Source organism: Prionailurus bengalensis, chromosome F2 (genome assembly GCF_016509475.1).
Source record: "Prionailurus bengalensis isolate Pbe53 chromosome F2, Fcat_Pben_1.1_paternal_pri, whole genome shotgun sequence".
Taxonomy (NCBI): Eukaryota; Metazoa; Chordata; class Mammalia; order Carnivora; family Felidae; genus Prionailurus; species Prionailurus bengalensis.
Genome location: NC_057353.1, coordinates 82,698,845 through 82,716,497, shown reverse-complemented (window position 1 = coordinate 82,716,497; position 17,653 = coordinate 82,698,845). Strand labels below are relative to the sequence as shown.

The window sequence follows — 17,653 nt, the reverse complement described above, 5'->3', positions numbered from 1 at the left end:
GCAGGCCTGCGCTGAGCGGAGTGGCCGCAGTGGCGGGGACGCCGGTGACACTCGGACCCAACAGCATGAGCCCCTCTCATCGAGGCTGACCCAGATCAGATGCTGTCCCGCCCGATGGCCTTCTCCATAGCAGCTCACGTCCGGGACTTGGGGGGCGGCAAGGAGCCTGGGGAGGACTCCCTCCGAAGGGACTTCTCGGAATAAACCCAGAGCGTGAGAACACTCCTGTGCTCCCCCCTGTGGCCGCCCCCCCCCGCCCTCCCCCCCTCCGGCTGCAGAGGCAGCTCTGGCTTAGCAAACGGACGCAGAGACTGTCCCAGGGCTCAGGAGCCACATGCCCCCGGCAGCAGGGCAGGGCCACGCACACCCTCCCCTCCGGGTGCCCAGGCCCGAACACACTTCCGTGCCAAGGGGACGCCATTTATTCTGGCTGACGTGGGTGCCCACGGGGAGGCTCCTGCTGGGCCGCCTCCTCTGCTCACGGTGCCATGTGCGCAGACCTGCTAACCCCCAGTGCCAGTCCCAACCCACGGCTCACAGCAGAAAGACACAGTGCAGGGGCCCGTCGGGTCTCATCCCGCGCCCCAGAACAGCTGGCCTCAGACACGAGTGGCAGGGCCTGCTGGAGGCTCAGGACTCCCACCCTGTCAGACTGGGTGCTGTTCCGGAGAATTCGGTGGGAGCCCGCTGCCCGCTCCGGAAACCGAAACAGAAGGCAGGGAATGACGTCTGTTCCTCCTTCCCCTGACACTGAGAGTGTGACCTAAGTGTGGACAGCTTCTCCCCGGGAGTCTTGGAAAAGTCACACCAGGCCACGGGCTCAGCAGAGACAGTTCTCCGTGGGGCTCCAGAGTCCAGTCCAGCCAGCACTGGCTTCCAGTGACAGAAGGGACATCCTACGCAGCCTTCGTCCAGGGTCTGACCTTGCCCGCGTCCTGTACTCCCGATCACGTCTGCCTCTTTCCCAGCCCAAATCCCCAGCTAATGAATATCCTTCCAGTACATTCCATTTCTACTTAAACTGCATAGAATATGTTCCTTCTGTACGTAATCCAGAACCATGACGAATACATCGGGCATATATAGCTTTTATAAAACCATTAGCTTTCACAAACCTTCTGTGGTCCGCCCCTGTCCTCAGGACAAGGTCAGGCTCCTTGTCCTGGCCCTTGGTGTGTGGGTGCGGTGCTGGGAGTTCATCCTGGAGCCAGGCCAGCACCACCCGCACAAGACCGGGTCTGTGTGGGGTGTGAGCCCGCTCGCCCTCCGGGGACTAGACTAGAAGCAAAATGGGACTCGGGAGGCAAAAAGACCAGGGCCAGGGGAGGGAAAGAAACCGAGAACACGAAGAGCTCTCCGTGGGCACGAGGGCTCTGGCTCAGGTCACCAGGGAGCAGTCTTGGGAGACTGGACAGCAGAGAGGAAGGGTCTACCCTTGGATGCGCTGGCGAGTTGGAGGACACCCAGGAGAGGGCTGGGGGGCTGAGCCGAATAGGGAGGGGATCGCGCACAGGAGGGCGGTTTGGTAAAGACATAGCCCTGGAAGTCAGTGCCCATAGACGGCAGCGGAGGCTGTGCGAGGGAAGACGGCCTGGGACGGGGCCCCAGGCGCAGGCGCCCAAGAGTGAGCAGGAGAGGCCCGGTGGGACACTAAGGCGGTGCCTCCCTCCAGGCCCCGGGACCCCCGCCGGCCGCCGGAGCTGAGGAGGGACGGACACGACCACAGGGAGTTAAAGGCAGGAGGGAGAGGGACTCCCGAGAGGCCGCGCCCCTGGGAGGCGGGCACGGAGCCAACCCCGCCCAGCCCTCACCTCCCCGGGAAAGCAGGAGGCCGGAGGCATCAGAGGGAGGGAGGGCCCGGGTTCGCGCGCCGCCTGCTCCCGGGAGGGCCGCGCGGCTGCACGAGCCCCCGCGCGCATGCACGCTCACACTCGCACACACGCGCGCACTCCCGTGCATGCTGGCCACGCGCGTCCCGGCCCAGGGCAGCCCCTTCCCCGCCAGCCCACCCCCCGGTCCTCCCCCTCCCCGCCGGCCCCCAGGCTCTCACCTGCGGGGGCCTCGGCCTGCGGGCCGGTCTCCCTCTGCCCTGGCGGCTGGCGGTGCGCTCCCGGCTTCCCTGGGGGAGGGGGCGGTCAGCGCGGTCGAAACGTGGACCCTCCCCCTCCCCTCAACCTCGGGAGGCGACTCTGCACCGAGTGCAGTCACCTCCTGGCTAAGCAAGTTGCCTCCCGCCTTTAAGGAGCGCCCACCCCGGGGGCCAGCCCTCCACGGAAAGCAGAGCATCGTCCCTGGGGTTGCCGCGCGGGGGCGCCGGTGAGCCCGGCAGGCAGGGCCGCCCCTGCACCTGGGTCCCGAGGCCCCAGCTCCCGCGAGCCCAGGTGCTGCGAAGCCTCCGGGAGGAGGAGCCGCTGTTTGCTCCACCCCTAGGGCCGCCCGCATCTGGTGCCGCGTCGGTCGCGTAGGCCCTACTCCCTGTGTGTCCGCCTGTGCTCCCACGAAGCTTCAGGGGCGAGGGCCGAGCGGGAGGACGAAGAGGGTGCTCCCAGCAGGGCTGGGCGAGGCAAACCGGTCAAGCCAGTGTGGCAGAGCCGGCTGGGATGGGGCCCTGGGCGTGGGTGTGAGTCAGCGGCCCCAGGCTGGGGAAACGCTGGGGAGGAGGGCTGGGGAGGAGGCCGTCTGGGGCCTCCTCCCAACAGGAAGCCCCGGGGGACGCCAGCACTCGTCCGGCCCTGTGCACCCCCCCCCCCACCAGCCAAGGTCCGTCCCTGGGGATCCAAAGGCCTTTGCTTCTGTGGGCAGGGCAGCTGGACCCCCAAGCGCAAGGCTTCCAGAGCCACGGCCCCACCCCAGGGCAGGATGGACTGTTGCTTACTACCTCATGTCAGTCCACAAAATGCCTTTCAAGGCCCCACCTCTCCAGTCAGCCCCCACTGAGTGCCAGCACCCCCCCCCAAGAGGCCACCACTCTGGGCGAACAGCTCTGTCACCTCCACAGAGCACCCCAGGCAAGCGTGGGCCCCTGTGGGGACCCTCTGGCCGGCTGGGGGGTGGAGGGGGTTGCCAGGGTGCTCAGTGTGATCTGGAGCCTCCCATGCCAGTTGGGTTGGGACTCTCTGTGGTCAGGCTGGGATGCAGCTCCCGGCCTGGCCCGGCCGGCCGGCCCTGAGCTGGACCAGGGGTGGGGCGGGGGCAGGGGTGGGCGGTGGGGGGCGGAGGCACTGTTGCCCGCCCAGGGCAGGACCAGACTCGCTACACACAGCCTGCGATCTGGTTGCCGAGTCACCTCCGCCAGTTTCTCAGTCTCCCTCCCAGTCTGGCCAACGAGGCCTGTGGCCTGTAAAGTCCTGCGCCCTGTGTCAGCACGTTAGTCAGCCCTCGCGCCTGGGTGAGCCACCACGCCGCCGGAGTCCCTATAAACTCCCCAGCGTGGCCCAGCCCAACGAGCGGGGCCCGTGAGCCCCACAGGCAGAGCCAGGGCCCGGAGCCGCCGCATCACAGACACCAGCCAAGGGGCAGGGCAGGAGCGGAGGACCCACTGTGGCCTCCCGGGGATGGCCCCTGAGCCCGCCTGATCAAGGCTGGCCCGCAATGAGCTAGGGCCCCGGGGCAGCAGACACCGGGTAAAAGGCGCCGGATCGCGGGCCATGTCGGGGAGACGAAGTCGGGCTCGAAGAGCCCGAGCCAGGAGGGCGGGCAAGGCACAGCAGGCCTCGGGTCAGCAGGGCCCTGAGGCCAAGCCCCCGCCCCCTGCCGCAGGGGGCCCTCGGGACGAGGTGGGGGTGGCCCCTGCAGGGCACGTGACCAGCAACAAGCCAGCTGCCCAGGGACACCCCAGGGTGGCCGAGCCAGAGCGGCCACAAGTAGCCGAGCGGCCAGTGCAGGCCACCGCTCTGGGGTCCGAGCTGGTGTTAGTCCCCCCTGCGGACATGGAAGGCTGTGGAGCGGGGGGCCTGGCCCCGGGCCTGGGTCCCGAGCTGCTGAGGCTCCACGAGGTCCAGCTGTGCCTGGCCCAGGAGCAGCTGCTGCTGGAGGACCGGCGGCGGCAGGTGCAGCTGCAGCTGCAGCTGTGGCAGGAGGAGCAGCTGTGGAGGGAGCAGCTGTGGCAGGAGGAGCAGCTGTGGAGGGAGCAGCTGTGGCAGGAGGAGCAGCTGTGGAGGGAGCAGCTGCAGGAGCAGCAGGCCTGGGTTCGCGTGGAGGGGCTGGAGCTGGCCATGGCCCTGGAGCAACTCCGGAGCGAGGGCCTTGAGGTGCTGCAGACCCAAGGCCAGGTAAGGGGGTGGAGGGGGGGCTCCGGACGACGCGTGGGGGTGTGGTGACCGTGCAGGCAGCTCACAGGTACCCGCCGAGGGCCGGCCGCCTGCTGTTGTGTGTGCTGCGGCCGGGGTGGCTGCGGGCTAACCGTGGGCCCGTTTTCGTATTTGCAAGTCGAGGCTGGTGCCCACGGCACAGGGCGCTACAAAGACCGTGCGACGGCAAGCCGTCCCGGGACATTTGTTCAGGGAAATTGAGGCAGAGGTGTTCCCACAGAGGACCCGGGTGTCCTGGCCAGCTGGGCCAGGACAGGTGGCTGCAGGAGCCGTCTGGGGCAGTGTCGGGGTACACAGGGTCACCTGCAGCAGGGACCCGGGTGGACAGTCAGCAGGCAGCGGAAGCGAGGACATGCCTGCCCCCACGCCCCCAACGCGGCCTCCAGGCCTGCTGGCCCTGCCTCCACTGTTTACTGCAGTGTGTGCTCCCAGGGCTTGAGATCACAGAGGCAGCGTGCGGCCCTCAGCCTGTCATCCTCATTCCAGAAAGGCTGCTTCCTCAGACGCCGCTGGGGCTATTTTGGGAAACTAGGGTCTGACCCCGGCTTGACATGAAGAGTAGTCACCACCGTCCCAACCGTCCCGGCAGGTCATGTGCTCTGTGAGCCCTCTGGGGTCCAGGGACTTGGACCGCCCCCCTCCAAGCAGAGGGGCCGCATCTGGGGAACAGGGTGGGTGCTCCATTATCCACCACAGACCCCTGGTGCAGGCTGGGAGCTGGAGGGACCCAGAACCGCCGCCGGGAAGGCCGGCGGCTAAGTAGACAACTCAGACGAACGCCACGACAGAGAAGACGACAGAGAAGACGACAGAGAAGACGTGGGACTCAGAGAAGGGAAGGACGAGGGCTGGGGGGAGGTGCCCCTCCCGGCCCCTGGCAGGGCTGAGCCAAGGGCAAGCGGTCACCATTCAGCCTGGAAGTGGCTATGGAGAGGGTGGCCCGAGAGAGCAGCAGCAGGCAGGGAAAAGCAGCCGATGGCCCAGGTGGAACAGAGGGTCAGAGCGGACCACACACTTAGCCTGAGGATCCCCAGCGCGAATTGTCACCGAGCGGTCTCAAGCTGTGCTCCTCCACGCACTGCTCCCCAGTCCCAGCCCGGGGGTGCAAGTCTCAGGGTCAGGGCCTGGAACGGACTGGTGAGCCCTGAACCCTCAGTCTGTCATACCCAAGCCCATCTCAGAGGTCCCCTGAAAGCCACTCTCAGGGGGAAGGGTCTTCTCAGACCATCCCCGGTGGCTGCGCAGAGGGTCTCACAAGCCGGTGTCTGGGTGGAGGTGCCCGGAGATCAGGCTCACGTACCGGCAATGGCTCTCGGGGCTCCCGGCCTGGCTCCAGGGACGGATGTCTGCCGCTTCCCTGACGGTGCGGCTTTGGCTCCCCCCTTCTTGCTGCTCATTCTCCTGGGGCGGGGGGGCGGGGAGGAAAGGTCAAGGAGTGTGTGCTTAGAGTGGCAGCGGCAGCAAGGACCAGCTTCGCGCACGGACTTGGGCCTGTGTGGACCCCCCCCCCGCCCCGCCCCGAACACAGCTTCCCTCCGGCTTCCTGGCCCACCTGCCTGCCCCTGGCCACTGGCTGGTGTGCGCCCAGCAGCTCAGGGGGAGTGCGCGACAAGAACATCCAGCCACAGCTCACCCCCTTGCCCTTGTTCACCTGCTGTCTCCACCCCCTGGCTCATCCATCCTTGGTTCCCAGGCCCTGACCGGCACCCCCAGCGCTGGGTGTCCGGAACCTACGTCCCTGCTCCAAACCACTGGGCGGCCAGCGGGACAAGCTTCCTCCTAACGCACAGCTCAGTCCTGCTCCACTAAAGCCTCCGTGCTCCCCCCACTGCCCCCAGCCCCCCCACAACACTGACACTTCTGTGACCCCAACCCGCTCTTGTTTCCGCCCTGGCAGGTGTTCCTGTCGGGGCCTGGAAGCACTGCCTTTCTCCCTAGTCCAGGCGGCTGACCCCAGAGTTTATTTCCTCCCGGGAGGTCTCCTTGGCCCAGGGTGGGTCGGGTCCCCTTGCCGCCCCCCATGGACAGGTGACTCACGGTAGCATTGCATGGGCCCTGGTGTGACCCCGGGCCCGTGTGCGTGCCACTTGCGCTGCTGGTGTCTCACAGTGTTTGGGGAAGGAATTAGTGAAACTGACCCAGAAAACGGGGTCATGTGGCAAGAGGGACACGGAGGAAGGTGAGCAGAGACCGGCAGGAAGAGGGAGGGGAAGGGGGGGAAGGGGGAAGCCTTGGACAGTTGGACAGGGGACCTGGCTCGGACACATGGCTGACCACAGGGCAGGGCCTAAGGGGGTGAGGGGACTTCAGTGGAGTCTGATGGGGGACTGGGGCAAAGATCTGCAGTGTTTGGGGGGGGGGGGGACCGAGGGCTGCTTTGAGGATGTCAGTGCGTGCATCCAGGGGCCCCTGTCCGTGTGGAGTAGTACTAGCAGGTGCCTGCTGGGCGGAGGACTCCCGGTGTTCACGTGGGGTCCTGAACACCGGCGCGGGTCTGTGGGGGAGGGTCCTGATGCTTGTGGAATTGTGTGCGTGGGGGATCAGCCGAGGCGGGGTCCCCTGTCTGCGTGTGGGGCCGGTGTGTGAGGGCTTCCCAAGTGCACGGGCGTCTCTTACGTGTGTGGGTGGACGTTGGTGTGTGCCTGGGTAACAGGCATGTGGAGGTGGTGTGCACGTAGGTTCCCCTAAGCGTGCAGGGGTCCCCGTGGTGGGTCCCCATGGGTGCAGAGGGAGGTAAGCGTGTGTGGACCCCATGTGCCTGTGGAGGTGGGTGTGTGCAGAGGCCCCTGTGCCCGCAGGGTCCCTGTGCGGGTCCCTCTGTTCTTGGGGGGTCCAACCTACAGAGGGGGCATTGGCCTGGGAGGGTCTATAGGTGTGGGGAGAGGGTCGGTGTACGTGAGTGTGTGGTGGTGGCGGGGGTGTCTATGACCGCAGCGTCCCTGCGTGCCAGTGGGGGCCCAGGTACTTGGGAGTGTTGTGTGCGGGGCGGCGGCGGTGGGTCCTCCGTGAGGGTATCAGGTTAGCGGGCGCTCGAGCGTGGCGGGGGACCCCCGGCGCTCGCAGGGTCCCCGGGCCCGGGCCCGCCCCGGGCTCGACACCGCCCCCGCGACCTCACCTGCCTCACCTGCCTCCCCCCAACTCGCAGGCCCGGGCGAGAAGCCCCGCCCCGCACGTCGGGCCGACCCGTTTCCTAGCGACCGAGCCGGAACTTCCGAGTCACCTCGACTTCCGGGGCGAGGGTCAGGGGTCAGGCGTAGGGACCCGGAGCTGGGGCGGGCGGATGGGGCCCGGGGGCGGCGGGCCGCGGGGGGCGGGGCGGCCGGGGGCGCGGGGCCGGGGGGCGCGGCGGGGGCCGGGGGCCGGGGGCGCGCGGGCGGCGGCGGCGGGCGGCGGAATGCGGGCGCGCCGCGGGTGGGGCCGCCCCGCCCCCAGGTGCTGCCCGGGCAGGCCGGCGGCGGGAGCGGCGGGCGGGGCGGGGGCGGGCGCGTGAATCAGGCCGCGCGGCGGGCGGGCCGCGACAGGGAGTGGCTGCCGGACCGACCGGACCGCGAGGCCGCTGGGCGGCGGTCGGCTCCTGCTGCCCTTGTCCCGAGACCCCGCGCACCTGGCCAGGTAGGGCCCCCTCCCCCGGCTCGAGCGGGGCGGGGCGCGCCGGAGGGGAGTGGGGGGGGGGAGGGGGAGGCCGCCGCCGGGCCCGCGGGGCGGGGTCGGCGCGCTCGGCGCCCCTCGGCGCGGCCTCACCTGGGCGGCGCTCCCACCCGCACCTGGGCCGGGGCCGCGAGGCCGGCAGCGGGGCCGCGGGAGCGCGGGGGCCCGGCCAGGTGGGCCCGGGCGGGGAGCGGAGGGCGCCGAGGCCGCGTGTGCCGGGGTGGACGGGCGCGCCCTCGCACGACGCCGGCCCGGCAGGGGCCGAGTGGGAAGGGGCCGGGTGGGGGTGGGGGGTTGCCGAGGCCATCCGCGCTCGCTCCCTCCCTCGCGGCCTAGCTGGAGCCTGGGGAGAGTGCCGGGCCCGGCCTGACCCCTTCCCTGGGGGCGCCTGGGCCTGGGGACGGCTGGGGTGGCCCAGGCGGTCTGGTTTCCTGCGTGGAGCGCAGGGAGAGCGGGAGGCCCGCGTCCCCTCGCGCCCGGAGTCCCGAACTGGGGCGGGTGGAGGGGACGCCAGGCCTGGGCGGTCGCTGACTCCTTGGGTGCAGTAATCCCTTTCGGTCCTGCGGGGCACACCCCGAAAACTACGACTCGCCAACTTCCAGTCCGTGAGTCCCATCGGGCCGACCCCCGCCCCCCTCCCGCGCCCCCGCCTCCATATGCCTAACGCTTCCACATGCTTCCTGCGGTGACCCTCCCGCACACGTCCGCACGGAGCCCGGGGTCACCTCGTGTGCATTAGCCCCAGAGCCTTCCCTCCTTCCCGTCACTTAGAAAACCCACCTCGTGCCCAGGTGGGAAGGACCCACTGCTCTGAAAGCTCCTAGAGCCCTGAGGGCCCTGGAGGATTTGTCGGCCTTGTGTCAGAGGTCAGAGGTCAGCAGCGGAGGTGCAGATCCCTGCTGAGTCATGGGCTTGGGTGGGATAGTGCCCCTCCCTCCCTTAGGGCAGGCCTGCGGAGGACGTCGGGTTCCCCAGAGGGGGCTGGAGAGCGGCCTCTGCCCGGTCCACAGTTCAGGGGTGTGCAAAGTGAAAGGACTAAGGTCATTGGATTATGGATGTATTATGGCGTGAGGCCATGCAGGGTCACCGGTGTGGTCACTCAGGATGGGCACCCCCTTCCTGGTGGGCCCTGGCGGATGAGCTGGCTCCTTGTTCATCATGGGATTCCCCCCCCCCCCCCCCCCCATTGCAGGCAGCCTGGACAGGTTGTGTTGAATCCCCTTCCGAGTAAAGTGCAGGGGGCGGGGTCCCTTCTGTGGTTCCCCACCTTGGGAAGTGCTCCCTCTCAAATGTAGTGAGCAGGAAAGTGCCCCCAAGCCCTGCCTGGCCCAACACTGACCCCATACAGCCAGGTCCACAGTGTCTGCCCAGAACCACCCTCTGTCAGATACTGTGTGAGACACGCACCACCACCACACCCCCCACCCCCCACCCCCCGCCCAGCCCCGGGGTCAGGCACAGTGGGAGGCCCCACTACAGACAGGCCTGCACCTTGTTCTTTAACGTGGTCCGGCTATGAGGACAGCATGGGGATCCTGTATGTAACCACACCAGAGGGTGGTGCCCCCATGAGGGAGTGTCCAAAGAACTTTTCCTTAATACACCAGGTAGCATCTGCTGGATGTGGACGGGATGGCACGGAGAAGTACCCCCCTCCCACCTTCGGGTTAGCTTGTCCCCCACCCCAGAAGGTGGACAGGCCCCCCTACCTAACCTTCACATCATGCTCAGCCTGTCACCGAAGGTGGACAGGAAAGTTTCCTCAGGTCACCGCACACAACAGTCTTGGTCCCAATGTTCCCTGGCTGCCCAGTGACCCCATCCAGTCTGCGTCACCCGCCGCTCCTGCTGAGCAGGGCACACCGGGGAGTCTCGCAGGACCGGCATCCAGGAACCCGTGAGCCGGGCGGGATCTGAAATCCAGCTCAGTCCCAGCCCCAAGTTGCAGCCTCGGTGGGGTGGGCAGTGCGTGGGGCTCTCCTTCCAGGGCATCCGGGCAGTTCTGGCGATTGTGGATCCAAAAGCGGCCCCCACGTGGCCTTCCGGAGCTAATGGTAGCTCCTCCCAGCCTAGGTCCCCACGGGCCCTCGGGGAGCAGGTGGACTGGAGCGGGCCACGCCTGGCTTGGGTGTCATTGTGAGGTTGGGGCAAGTGGTGAGGACGGGGAGGCACATTTGGAGCCCAGGATGAGCCTGACGGCCACAGCAAAGGGCTCTGATTTCACCTGGAACACAGCGAGAAGCAGGGCATGACCGGGGACTTGGGAAGACCACCGCTGCCCACATCTGCTGGGGGTGGGAGGGGGGGCGCTCGGGAGATTTTATCTGGAAATAAATAGTGGCTAAAAACAGTGGAGGGGTGGGCCAGAGGGAAGCAAGTGGTCCCGGTGGGCAGGGGTCAGAGTTGCAAGGGCTGTGAAGTCCGTGAATGGGCTGTGGGGCTCACGGTGACCCATAGGATGGGGTTCCCCCATAGGAAGTTCTTGAGCTTCACGCCGAGTCCTGGGACAAAAGTAGTGACGAGTTTGTGTGCTGAGCTCGTGTTGGGCCAGGTGTGGTATCGGGTCGACCCTGACAGCTGCATTTTCCAGGGGAGATAATGAGCCAGAGAGGCAGTGAGTGGCCCTGGGTCCCCTCTCAGCCCCCTGCACTGCGGACAGACACAGGCGGGGGGCCGCCCGACTGGTCGGTACACACAATGCCAGAGGCCCACGAAAATACGTTAATGCCAAAGGCAGAAGGAAAAAGTGACTATAATAAAGAATCCGGTCTGGATCGTGTTTTCCTTATAACAATAATCATAAAATACTGATTTTCTTCTATGGAGGAAGGGCCCACAAAGAGGTGCCTGGGTCACAGAGTTCCTAAAATAACCCTGAGCGGGGTCTGCGTGCAGCCGGAACCCCTGCGGGGAAACCAGGCTGCAAGCACTCCTGAGGTCCTGGCCGGAGCAAGGGCCCAGCCAGCACGGAACAACAGGAGACGGGGCCGGGGGCGGGCCTGTGCCTGGGCGCTCTGCTGGCCTGCCCCAGCTGGGGGGCAGTCTGGGTCCAGGCGTGTCTGGAAGGCCTGCAGGTATGGCCTGCACTCCACCAGCCCTTTTCTACAGAGGGTGTGTCTGCTGGGGGGGGGGGGTGGGCACGGAGCCCCTGCCCCAGTAACGTGTCTCCCCGCCCCTCCCAGGCCGCTGGCCCCGACATGGCCCGTCGCTCCCAGAGCTCCTCGCAGGGGGACAACCCGCTGGCACCTGGGTACCTGCCGCCTCACTACAAAGAGTACTACCGCCTGGCGGTGGACGCCCTGGCTGAGGGCGGGCCAGAGGCCTACAGCCGCTTCTTGGCGTCCGAGGGGGCACCTGCCTTCCTGTGCCCTGAGGAGCTGGAGCATGTGAGCCGTCACCTGCGGCCCCCACAGCATGTTGCTCGAGAGCCCCCTGAAGGCAGTCCTCCCAATGTGGACATGGATGGCTCCTCAGGCACCTACTGGCCCATGAACTCAGACCAGGCAGTGCCCGAACTCGACCTAGGCTGGCCCCTGACCTTCGGCTTCCAGGGCACTGAGGTTACCACCCTGGTGCAGCCACCACCGCCTGACAGCCCCAGCATCAAGGATGAGGCTCGAAGGATGATCCGTTCAGCCCAGCAGGTGCGCTGTCATGGGCTGGGTGGACCGTGGGGGAAGGGCAGCCCGAGCTGGACCCTGAAGCATGAGGAGGAGCGTGCAGGTGGAAGAAATATGAGCGAGCCCAGCTTCGGGGGCAAGGGTGAGGCCAGGGTGGCTGGCCGCGCCTTTCCAGCCTTCAAGCACCAGCGAGGGCTCCCCGGCTGACAACTTTGGGGGTCACCAAGGGTCTGGTTATTGCAGGCTGCATGCTGCACAGGCTTGCTTGCCGGTGGTCCTGGCCAGTGTCCAGAAACTCAGGGGCTCTGGGATGGCTGCGCACGTCTCCTGGTTGGATTTATGGTTCAGAAAAGTCTCTCTAGTTTTAACTTTGCCCCAGCTGAGGGCTTCTTACCCCCACCAAACAGGTGGCAAACAGCAAAGGAAGCCTGGTAAATCTTGGAGGTGGGGGCCACGGGTCCTGAGCTAAAGACCCCAACTGCCCTCTGCACCCCGGGCAGCACTAGAGCCTGGGCTCCGCCGTCTATGGGGTGGGGTGGCGGGGGGCTGTCACAGGGCTTTCGTTTGCCTTTGCCCCTTCCCAGAAGGAGGTGGGCCCTCTGTGCCTGCCTAGAAGGCCCTGTCCGGCCATCATGGGCCACCCACCCGCCAGCAGCCCCACAGCCCCCCATGATAGGCCTTTTCCTCCCCAGCCCTGTTCCCCGACAGGGTCCCTGCTCTCCTCTGGGACGGGCTAGAGGACAATTTGCAGTGTTTGTGGGAGATCCAGAGGCCCCCGTGCGGGCCATGCAGGTATGGCCAGAGAATGGTGGGGACAGCAGAGGGGTCTGTCCTCTGTCCCTAACTCGACCCCTGCAGGTGGTGGCCGTGGTGATGGACATGTTCACCGACGTGGACCTGCTTGGGGAAGTGCTGGAGGCAGCGGCACGCCGCGTCCCGGTCTACATCCTCCTGGATGAGATGAACGCGCAGCACTTCCTAGACATGGCCGACAAGTGCCGTGTCAACCTGCACCACGTGGATGTGAGTGACAGAGAGGGGGCGGGGAGGGAGGTGGGAGACTCCCGCGCACAGACCTGACGCCTCTCGCTCCCCAGTTCTTGCGTGTGCGCACTGTGGCGGGCCCCACCTACTACTGCCGCACTGGGAAGTCCTTCAAGGGCCACGTGAAGGAGAAGTTCCTGCTGGTGGACTGCGCCGTGGTCATGAGTGGGAGCTACAGGTGCGCCCGGCCCCGCGGCCCCAGCACCTCCCCACCTAAGGGCCTCCCCTGCAGAAGCCCCGGTCCCACAGCCCCTGACGCGCCTCCGCCCCGGGGTTCTGGTAGGCTTCACGCTTCCGGGGCGGGCCGCAGGTGGGGGCTCTGCGGCCCTCGCGGCTGCTTGGCCCCGCCCCTGACCCGCCCCGCCCCGCCCGCAGCTTTATGTGGTCCTTCGAGAAGATCCACCGAAGCCTGGCGCACGTGTTCCAAGGCGAGCTGGTCTCCAGCTTCGATGAGGAGTTCCGCATCCTTTTCGCGCAGTCCGAGCCGCTGGTGCCCTCGGCCGGGGCGCTGGCCCGCATGGACGCTTACGCCCTGGCTCCGTACGCGGGGGCTGGGCCCCTTATGGGCGGCCAGGTGACCGGGGCGCCGACCCCTTTCTCCTTCTCTAAGCGAGCGCACCTCCTGTTCCCGCCGCCCCGGGAAGAGGGCCTGGGCTTCCCCTCCTTCCTCGACCCCGACCGCCACTTCTTGTCGGCCTTCCGCCGGGAGGAGCCCACGCGGATGCCCGCGGGAGCCCTGGAGCCGCACGCGGGGCTGCGGCCGCTGTCGCGGCGGCTGGACGCCGAGGCGGGACCGGGCGGGGAGCTCGCGGGCCCGCGCGGCTTCTTCCAGGCCCGGCATCTGGAGATGGACGCCTTCAAGCGGCACAGCTACGCGGCCGCCGACGGCGCGGGCGCGGTGGAGAACTTCGCGGCCGCGCGGCAGGTGTCGCGGCAGACGTTCCTCAGCCACGGTGACGACTTCCGCTTCCAGACCAGTCACTTCCACCGCGACCAGCTCTACCAGCAGCATTACCAGTGGGACCCGCAGCTGGCGCCGGCGCGCCCTCAGGGCCTGTTCGAGAAGCTGCGCGCCGGCCGCCCCGGCTTCGGCGACCACGACGACCTCGCGCTGGGGGGCGGGCCACGCTTCCCCGAGCTCGGCCCGGACGGACACCAGCGGCTGGACTACGTGCCGTCCAGCGCGTCGCGCGAGGTGCGCCACGGCTCGGACCCCGCCTTGGGCCCCGGGCCCCGCGGCCTGGAACCCGGCGGGGCCCCGCGCCCCAACCTTGGCCAGCGCTTCCCGTGCCAGGCGGTGGCGAGGCTGGGCCCGGAGGCCGCGCCCGACGCGGAGCCCGAGCGCAGGGGCGGCCCTGAGGGGCGGGCCGGGCTGCGGCACTGGCGCTTGGCCTCCTACCTGAGCGGCTGCCATGGCGAGGACGCGGCCGACGAGGGCCTGCCGGTACCCATGGAGGCCGAGGCCTACGAAGACGATGTTCTGGTGCCCGGGGGACGAGTGGCCCCCGGGGACCTGCTCCCCTCGGCCTCCCGCGGGCCCGCACTCTTCCCGGCCAAGGGCGGTGGCGACGGCCTGGAGCGCGAGGGCCCGGAGGAGGCGGGCCTGGCCAAGCAGGACTCCTTCCGCTCGCGCCTGAACCCGCTGGTGCAGCGCAGCTCGCGCCTGCGCTCCTCGCTGATCTTCAGCGCTTCGCAGGCCGAGGGCGCGGGTGGGGCCACGACGGCCACCGCGGAGAAGGTGCAGCTGCTGCACAAGGAGCAGACGGTCAGCGAGACGCTGGGTCCCGGCGGCGAGGCCGTGCGCTCCGCCACCTCCGCCAAGGTGGCCGAGCTCCTGGAGAAATACAAGGGCCCGGCGCGTGATGCCGGAGGGGCGGGGGCTCCGGTCACAGTCGCCAGCCACAGCAAGGCTGTCGTGTCCCAGGCGTGGCGGGAGGAGGTGGTGGCGCCGGGCGGCGCAGGAAGCGAGCGCCGCAGCCTGGAGAGCTGCCTGCTGGACCTGCGCGACTCCTTCGCACAGCGGCTGCATCAGGAGGCCGAGAGGCAGCCCGGAGCGGCCACGCTCACTGCCACCCAGCTGCTAGACACGCTGGGCCGGAGCGGCACCGACCGGCTGCCCTCTCGCTACCTTTCTGCCCAGGGCCGTTCCTCCTCCCCACAAGGGCGGGACAGCCCCCCGCTGGAGGGAGGCGCCCGCCAGGCGCCCCACGCTGAGCCAAAAGGGAGCCCCACCTCTGCCTACCCTGAGCCGAAAGGGAGCCCCACCTCGGCCTATCCCGAGCGCAGGGGCAGCCCCGTGCCTCCTGTGCCAGAGCGCAGGGGCAGCCCCGTGCCCCCCTTGCCCGAGCGCAGGGGCAGCCCCGTGCCCCCCTTGCCCGAGCGCAGGGGCAGCCCCGTGCCCCCCGTGCCGGAGCGCAGAGGCAGCCTCACCCTTACCTTCTCCGGGGAGTCTCCCAAGACGGGGACCGCGGAGGAGCCGGCCGGCGGCCCCATGGAAGTCCTGCGCAAGGGCTCCCTGCGCCTCCGCCAGCTGCTGAGCCCCAAGGGTGAGCGGCGCACGGAGGATGAGGGCGGCTTCCCAGCGCCACAGGAGAACGGGCAGCCAGAGAGCCCCCGGCGGCCGTCGCTGGGCAGGGGTGATAGCGCTGAGGCTGCCGCCGGTGACGAGCGGAGCCCGCGGGCGCGCATGACCTCCGCCACGGCCAATGCCTTGTACAGCAGCAACCTGCGGGATGACACGAAAGCCATTCTGGAGCAGATCAGCGCCCACGGCCAGAAGCACCGCGGGGCCCCGGCCCCGGGCCTGGCTCACAGCAGTCCCGAACTAGGCCGCTCACCAGCTGCCGGCGGCCTGGCCCCGGACATGTCCGACAAGGACAAATGTTCTGCCATCTTCCGCTCGGACAGCCCGGGGACACAGGGCAGGCTGAGCCGCACGATGCCCGCCAGCGCGGAGGAGCGCGACCGGCTGCTGCGTCGCATGGAGAGCATGCGCAAAGAGAAACGCGTCTACAGCCGATTCGAGGTCTTCTGCAAAAAGGAAGAGGCTGGGGGCACGGGGGCAACAGGGGAGGCCCCTGCAGAGGAGGACACCAGGGACAGAAAGGTGGGCAAGTTCATGCCCAAGATCCTGGGCACCTTCAAAAGCAAGAAGTGAGTCTCCTGGCCCAGCAGCAGCCCAGGTCCAGGTGCCTGCGTCACTGCCACCCACCAGGCAGAGCACCTGCTCTCCCGGGGGGGGGGGGGGGGGGGGGGCAGGGCCGCCCAAACTCACCCAGCGGCAGGCCTGCCTTTTGCCTCTGGCCTCTCCCCTCTGGGGCTCCAGCCCCTCACTGCCCTGCGCCTCCGGCTCCATGCCCACCCCTGTGCCCTGAGCCTCCCCCTTCAGATTCCTCTGCCTCCACCACCTGGTTGAGCTTCAGGTCCCCTGTAGACCTTCATTCGCCTCAGGGCTTCATCTCTTTGTGCCTTAGGCCCCCACCTTTTGGGGGGCCCGCCTCTTTCTGCCTCGGCCCCCATCTTCCTGGGGGGCCATCTATGCACCTCAGCCCCCCATTCTTTGGGGGCCTCACGTCTCAGGGCTTCCGTGTCTCAGGGTTCCCCTCTGCTCACTGCCTCCCCGCTCTGCTGCTGCTTGGCGGTCCTTCTTTCCCCCGGCTCCCGGCAGCCCCAGCCCCTCTCCCTCAGCCTCCCCCCTCCCCAGAGCCCGGTGTGTCCCCCCCCCCCCCCTCACCAAGACAGGTGGCTCAGGTCTCACTTCGAGCCCTGCTTGCTCTCCTCACTGCCTCCCTCTCTGCCTCCTGGTACCTTTCGTAGCCGCCCATCCTCTCCCTGTGGGGACAGAGCTGCTTGTGGGTGACGCGTGATGGGGGTGGAGCCAGACCCAAAGGCGGTCCCTCAGGAGGCGCTGTCCTGTCTGCTGGGCCACTGGCAGATGGGGGCACAGAGGACCCTAGAGACTGCCCTGCCAAGAGAACTGAGGCAGGCCTGGCCACATCCTGGCCGTGCTCCAGCCAGCACCTGGTGAGGGGTAAGAGCTCTGAGTTTTGCAGCACAAAACCCTTCGGGTGGATGAGGCCAGCCCGAGAAGGGCTGGATGTGGAGTGCCAGGCCAGTACTCACGGGTGAGGGTTCTGGTTCAGGTCCCAGCCGACCCCAAGTCCGCCCCGTTCTGGCTCCTTTCTTCTTTGTCACCAACCCACGAGATCGGAGTTTCCCTGCCGACCTTTCTTGTGTCTTTTTCACCTGTGGAGAGTGACTTTCGTTTGGAATGACACATTTTGGCACCAAATGCTGAGGAAGACCCCTGCTGTAAGTTTTAACATTGTGCAGTGTTTGTGCAACAGTTTTGGGGGTTTAAGTATAAGAAACGGCAGTCACTCGGACCAGGGAAGGACTGGACACACGAGGTCACTGAGCAAAGGCAGTACTGTGACTCCACGTGGCAGGAGAGGGAGGCTGGGGGGACAGTTGCTCCTCAGCAGCTCAGTCTGGTTACCAAAACCACAAGCCAGGTGAGGTGACAGCAGGGACTTTGGGCCAGGCGGAAAAGGTCCCCCAGGAGCCAGATGCGCTGCAGTGCCCTTGGCCTGGCCGCACTTGCTGATAAGTCCGCTTGCACCCTCCTGGTGCCGGCCTGTTGCCAAGGGGGAGCCCTGGCAGCCTCCTGTGTGCGTCCTCTGCGTGGTGCCGAATAACATCTCAAATGTGACCCTGCACATTTCGGTGTTAACAATAAAACACAAGATTTTCCAACACATTCCTAAATACCTATGATCGCCCAGTTGTACGTTGCAAACTTTAGTCCCGTGAACTTCTCAGATGTCCCTCTGGACTCCACCGCCCATCCCTGTGGGGACCACGGAAGACCCCCACCTGCCCGCCTGTACCGCAAACACCTCTCCCACATCCCCTAACCTCGAAGAAAGACTCCTTCCACCTCAGCCCTCTCCCGTGACCGTGACCGTGATCGTGACCGGCTCCCATTCAGGGCCAAACTGCTTTAGCCCACTACTCCCGCTCCCCACTTCC

At 67.5% G+C, this 17,653-nt stretch overlaps 1 protein-coding gene and 1 long non-coding RNA gene across 5 annotated transcripts; one reads left to right on the top strand and one right to left on the bottom strand.

The window, feature by feature from the left end:
* Positions 1 to 2,049: 2,049 nt before the first annotated feature.
* LOC122495905 lies at positions 2,050 to 7,600 on the bottom strand. Its single transcript, XR_006300639.1, has 3 exons — positions 7,435 to 7,600; positions 5,611 to 5,711; positions 2,050 to 2,119 (listed from the first exon to the last, which is right to left on the bottom strand). It is a non-coding gene; the product is annotated as an uncharacterized LOC122495905 (long non-coding RNA).
* FAM83H (family with sequence similarity 83 member H) lies at positions 3,270 to 17,381 on the top strand. Of its 4 annotated transcripts, none has more exons than XM_043601981.1 (5): positions 3,270 to 4,271; positions 11,141 to 11,602; positions 12,437 to 12,601; positions 12,676 to 12,800; positions 12,998 to 17,381. In XM_043601981.1, exons 1-5 carry the CDS (start codon positions 3,648 to 3,650, stop codon positions 15,777 to 15,779), a joined length of 4,158 nt encoding a protein of 1,385 aa, XP_043457916.1. In that variant the 5' UTR covers positions 3,270 to 3,647; the 3' UTR covers positions 15,780 to 17,381. The 4 variants fall into 4 exon arrangements, with proteins under 4 accessions (XP_043457916.1, XP_043457919.1, XP_043457918.1 ...); XM_043601984.1 differs by lacking the exon at positions 3,270 to 4,271 and adding an exon at positions 7,791 to 7,922; XM_043601983.1 differs by lacking the exon at positions 3,270 to 4,271 and adding an exon at positions 8,186 to 11,032.
* The last annotated feature ends 272 nt before the right edge of the window (positions 17,382 to 17,653 follow it).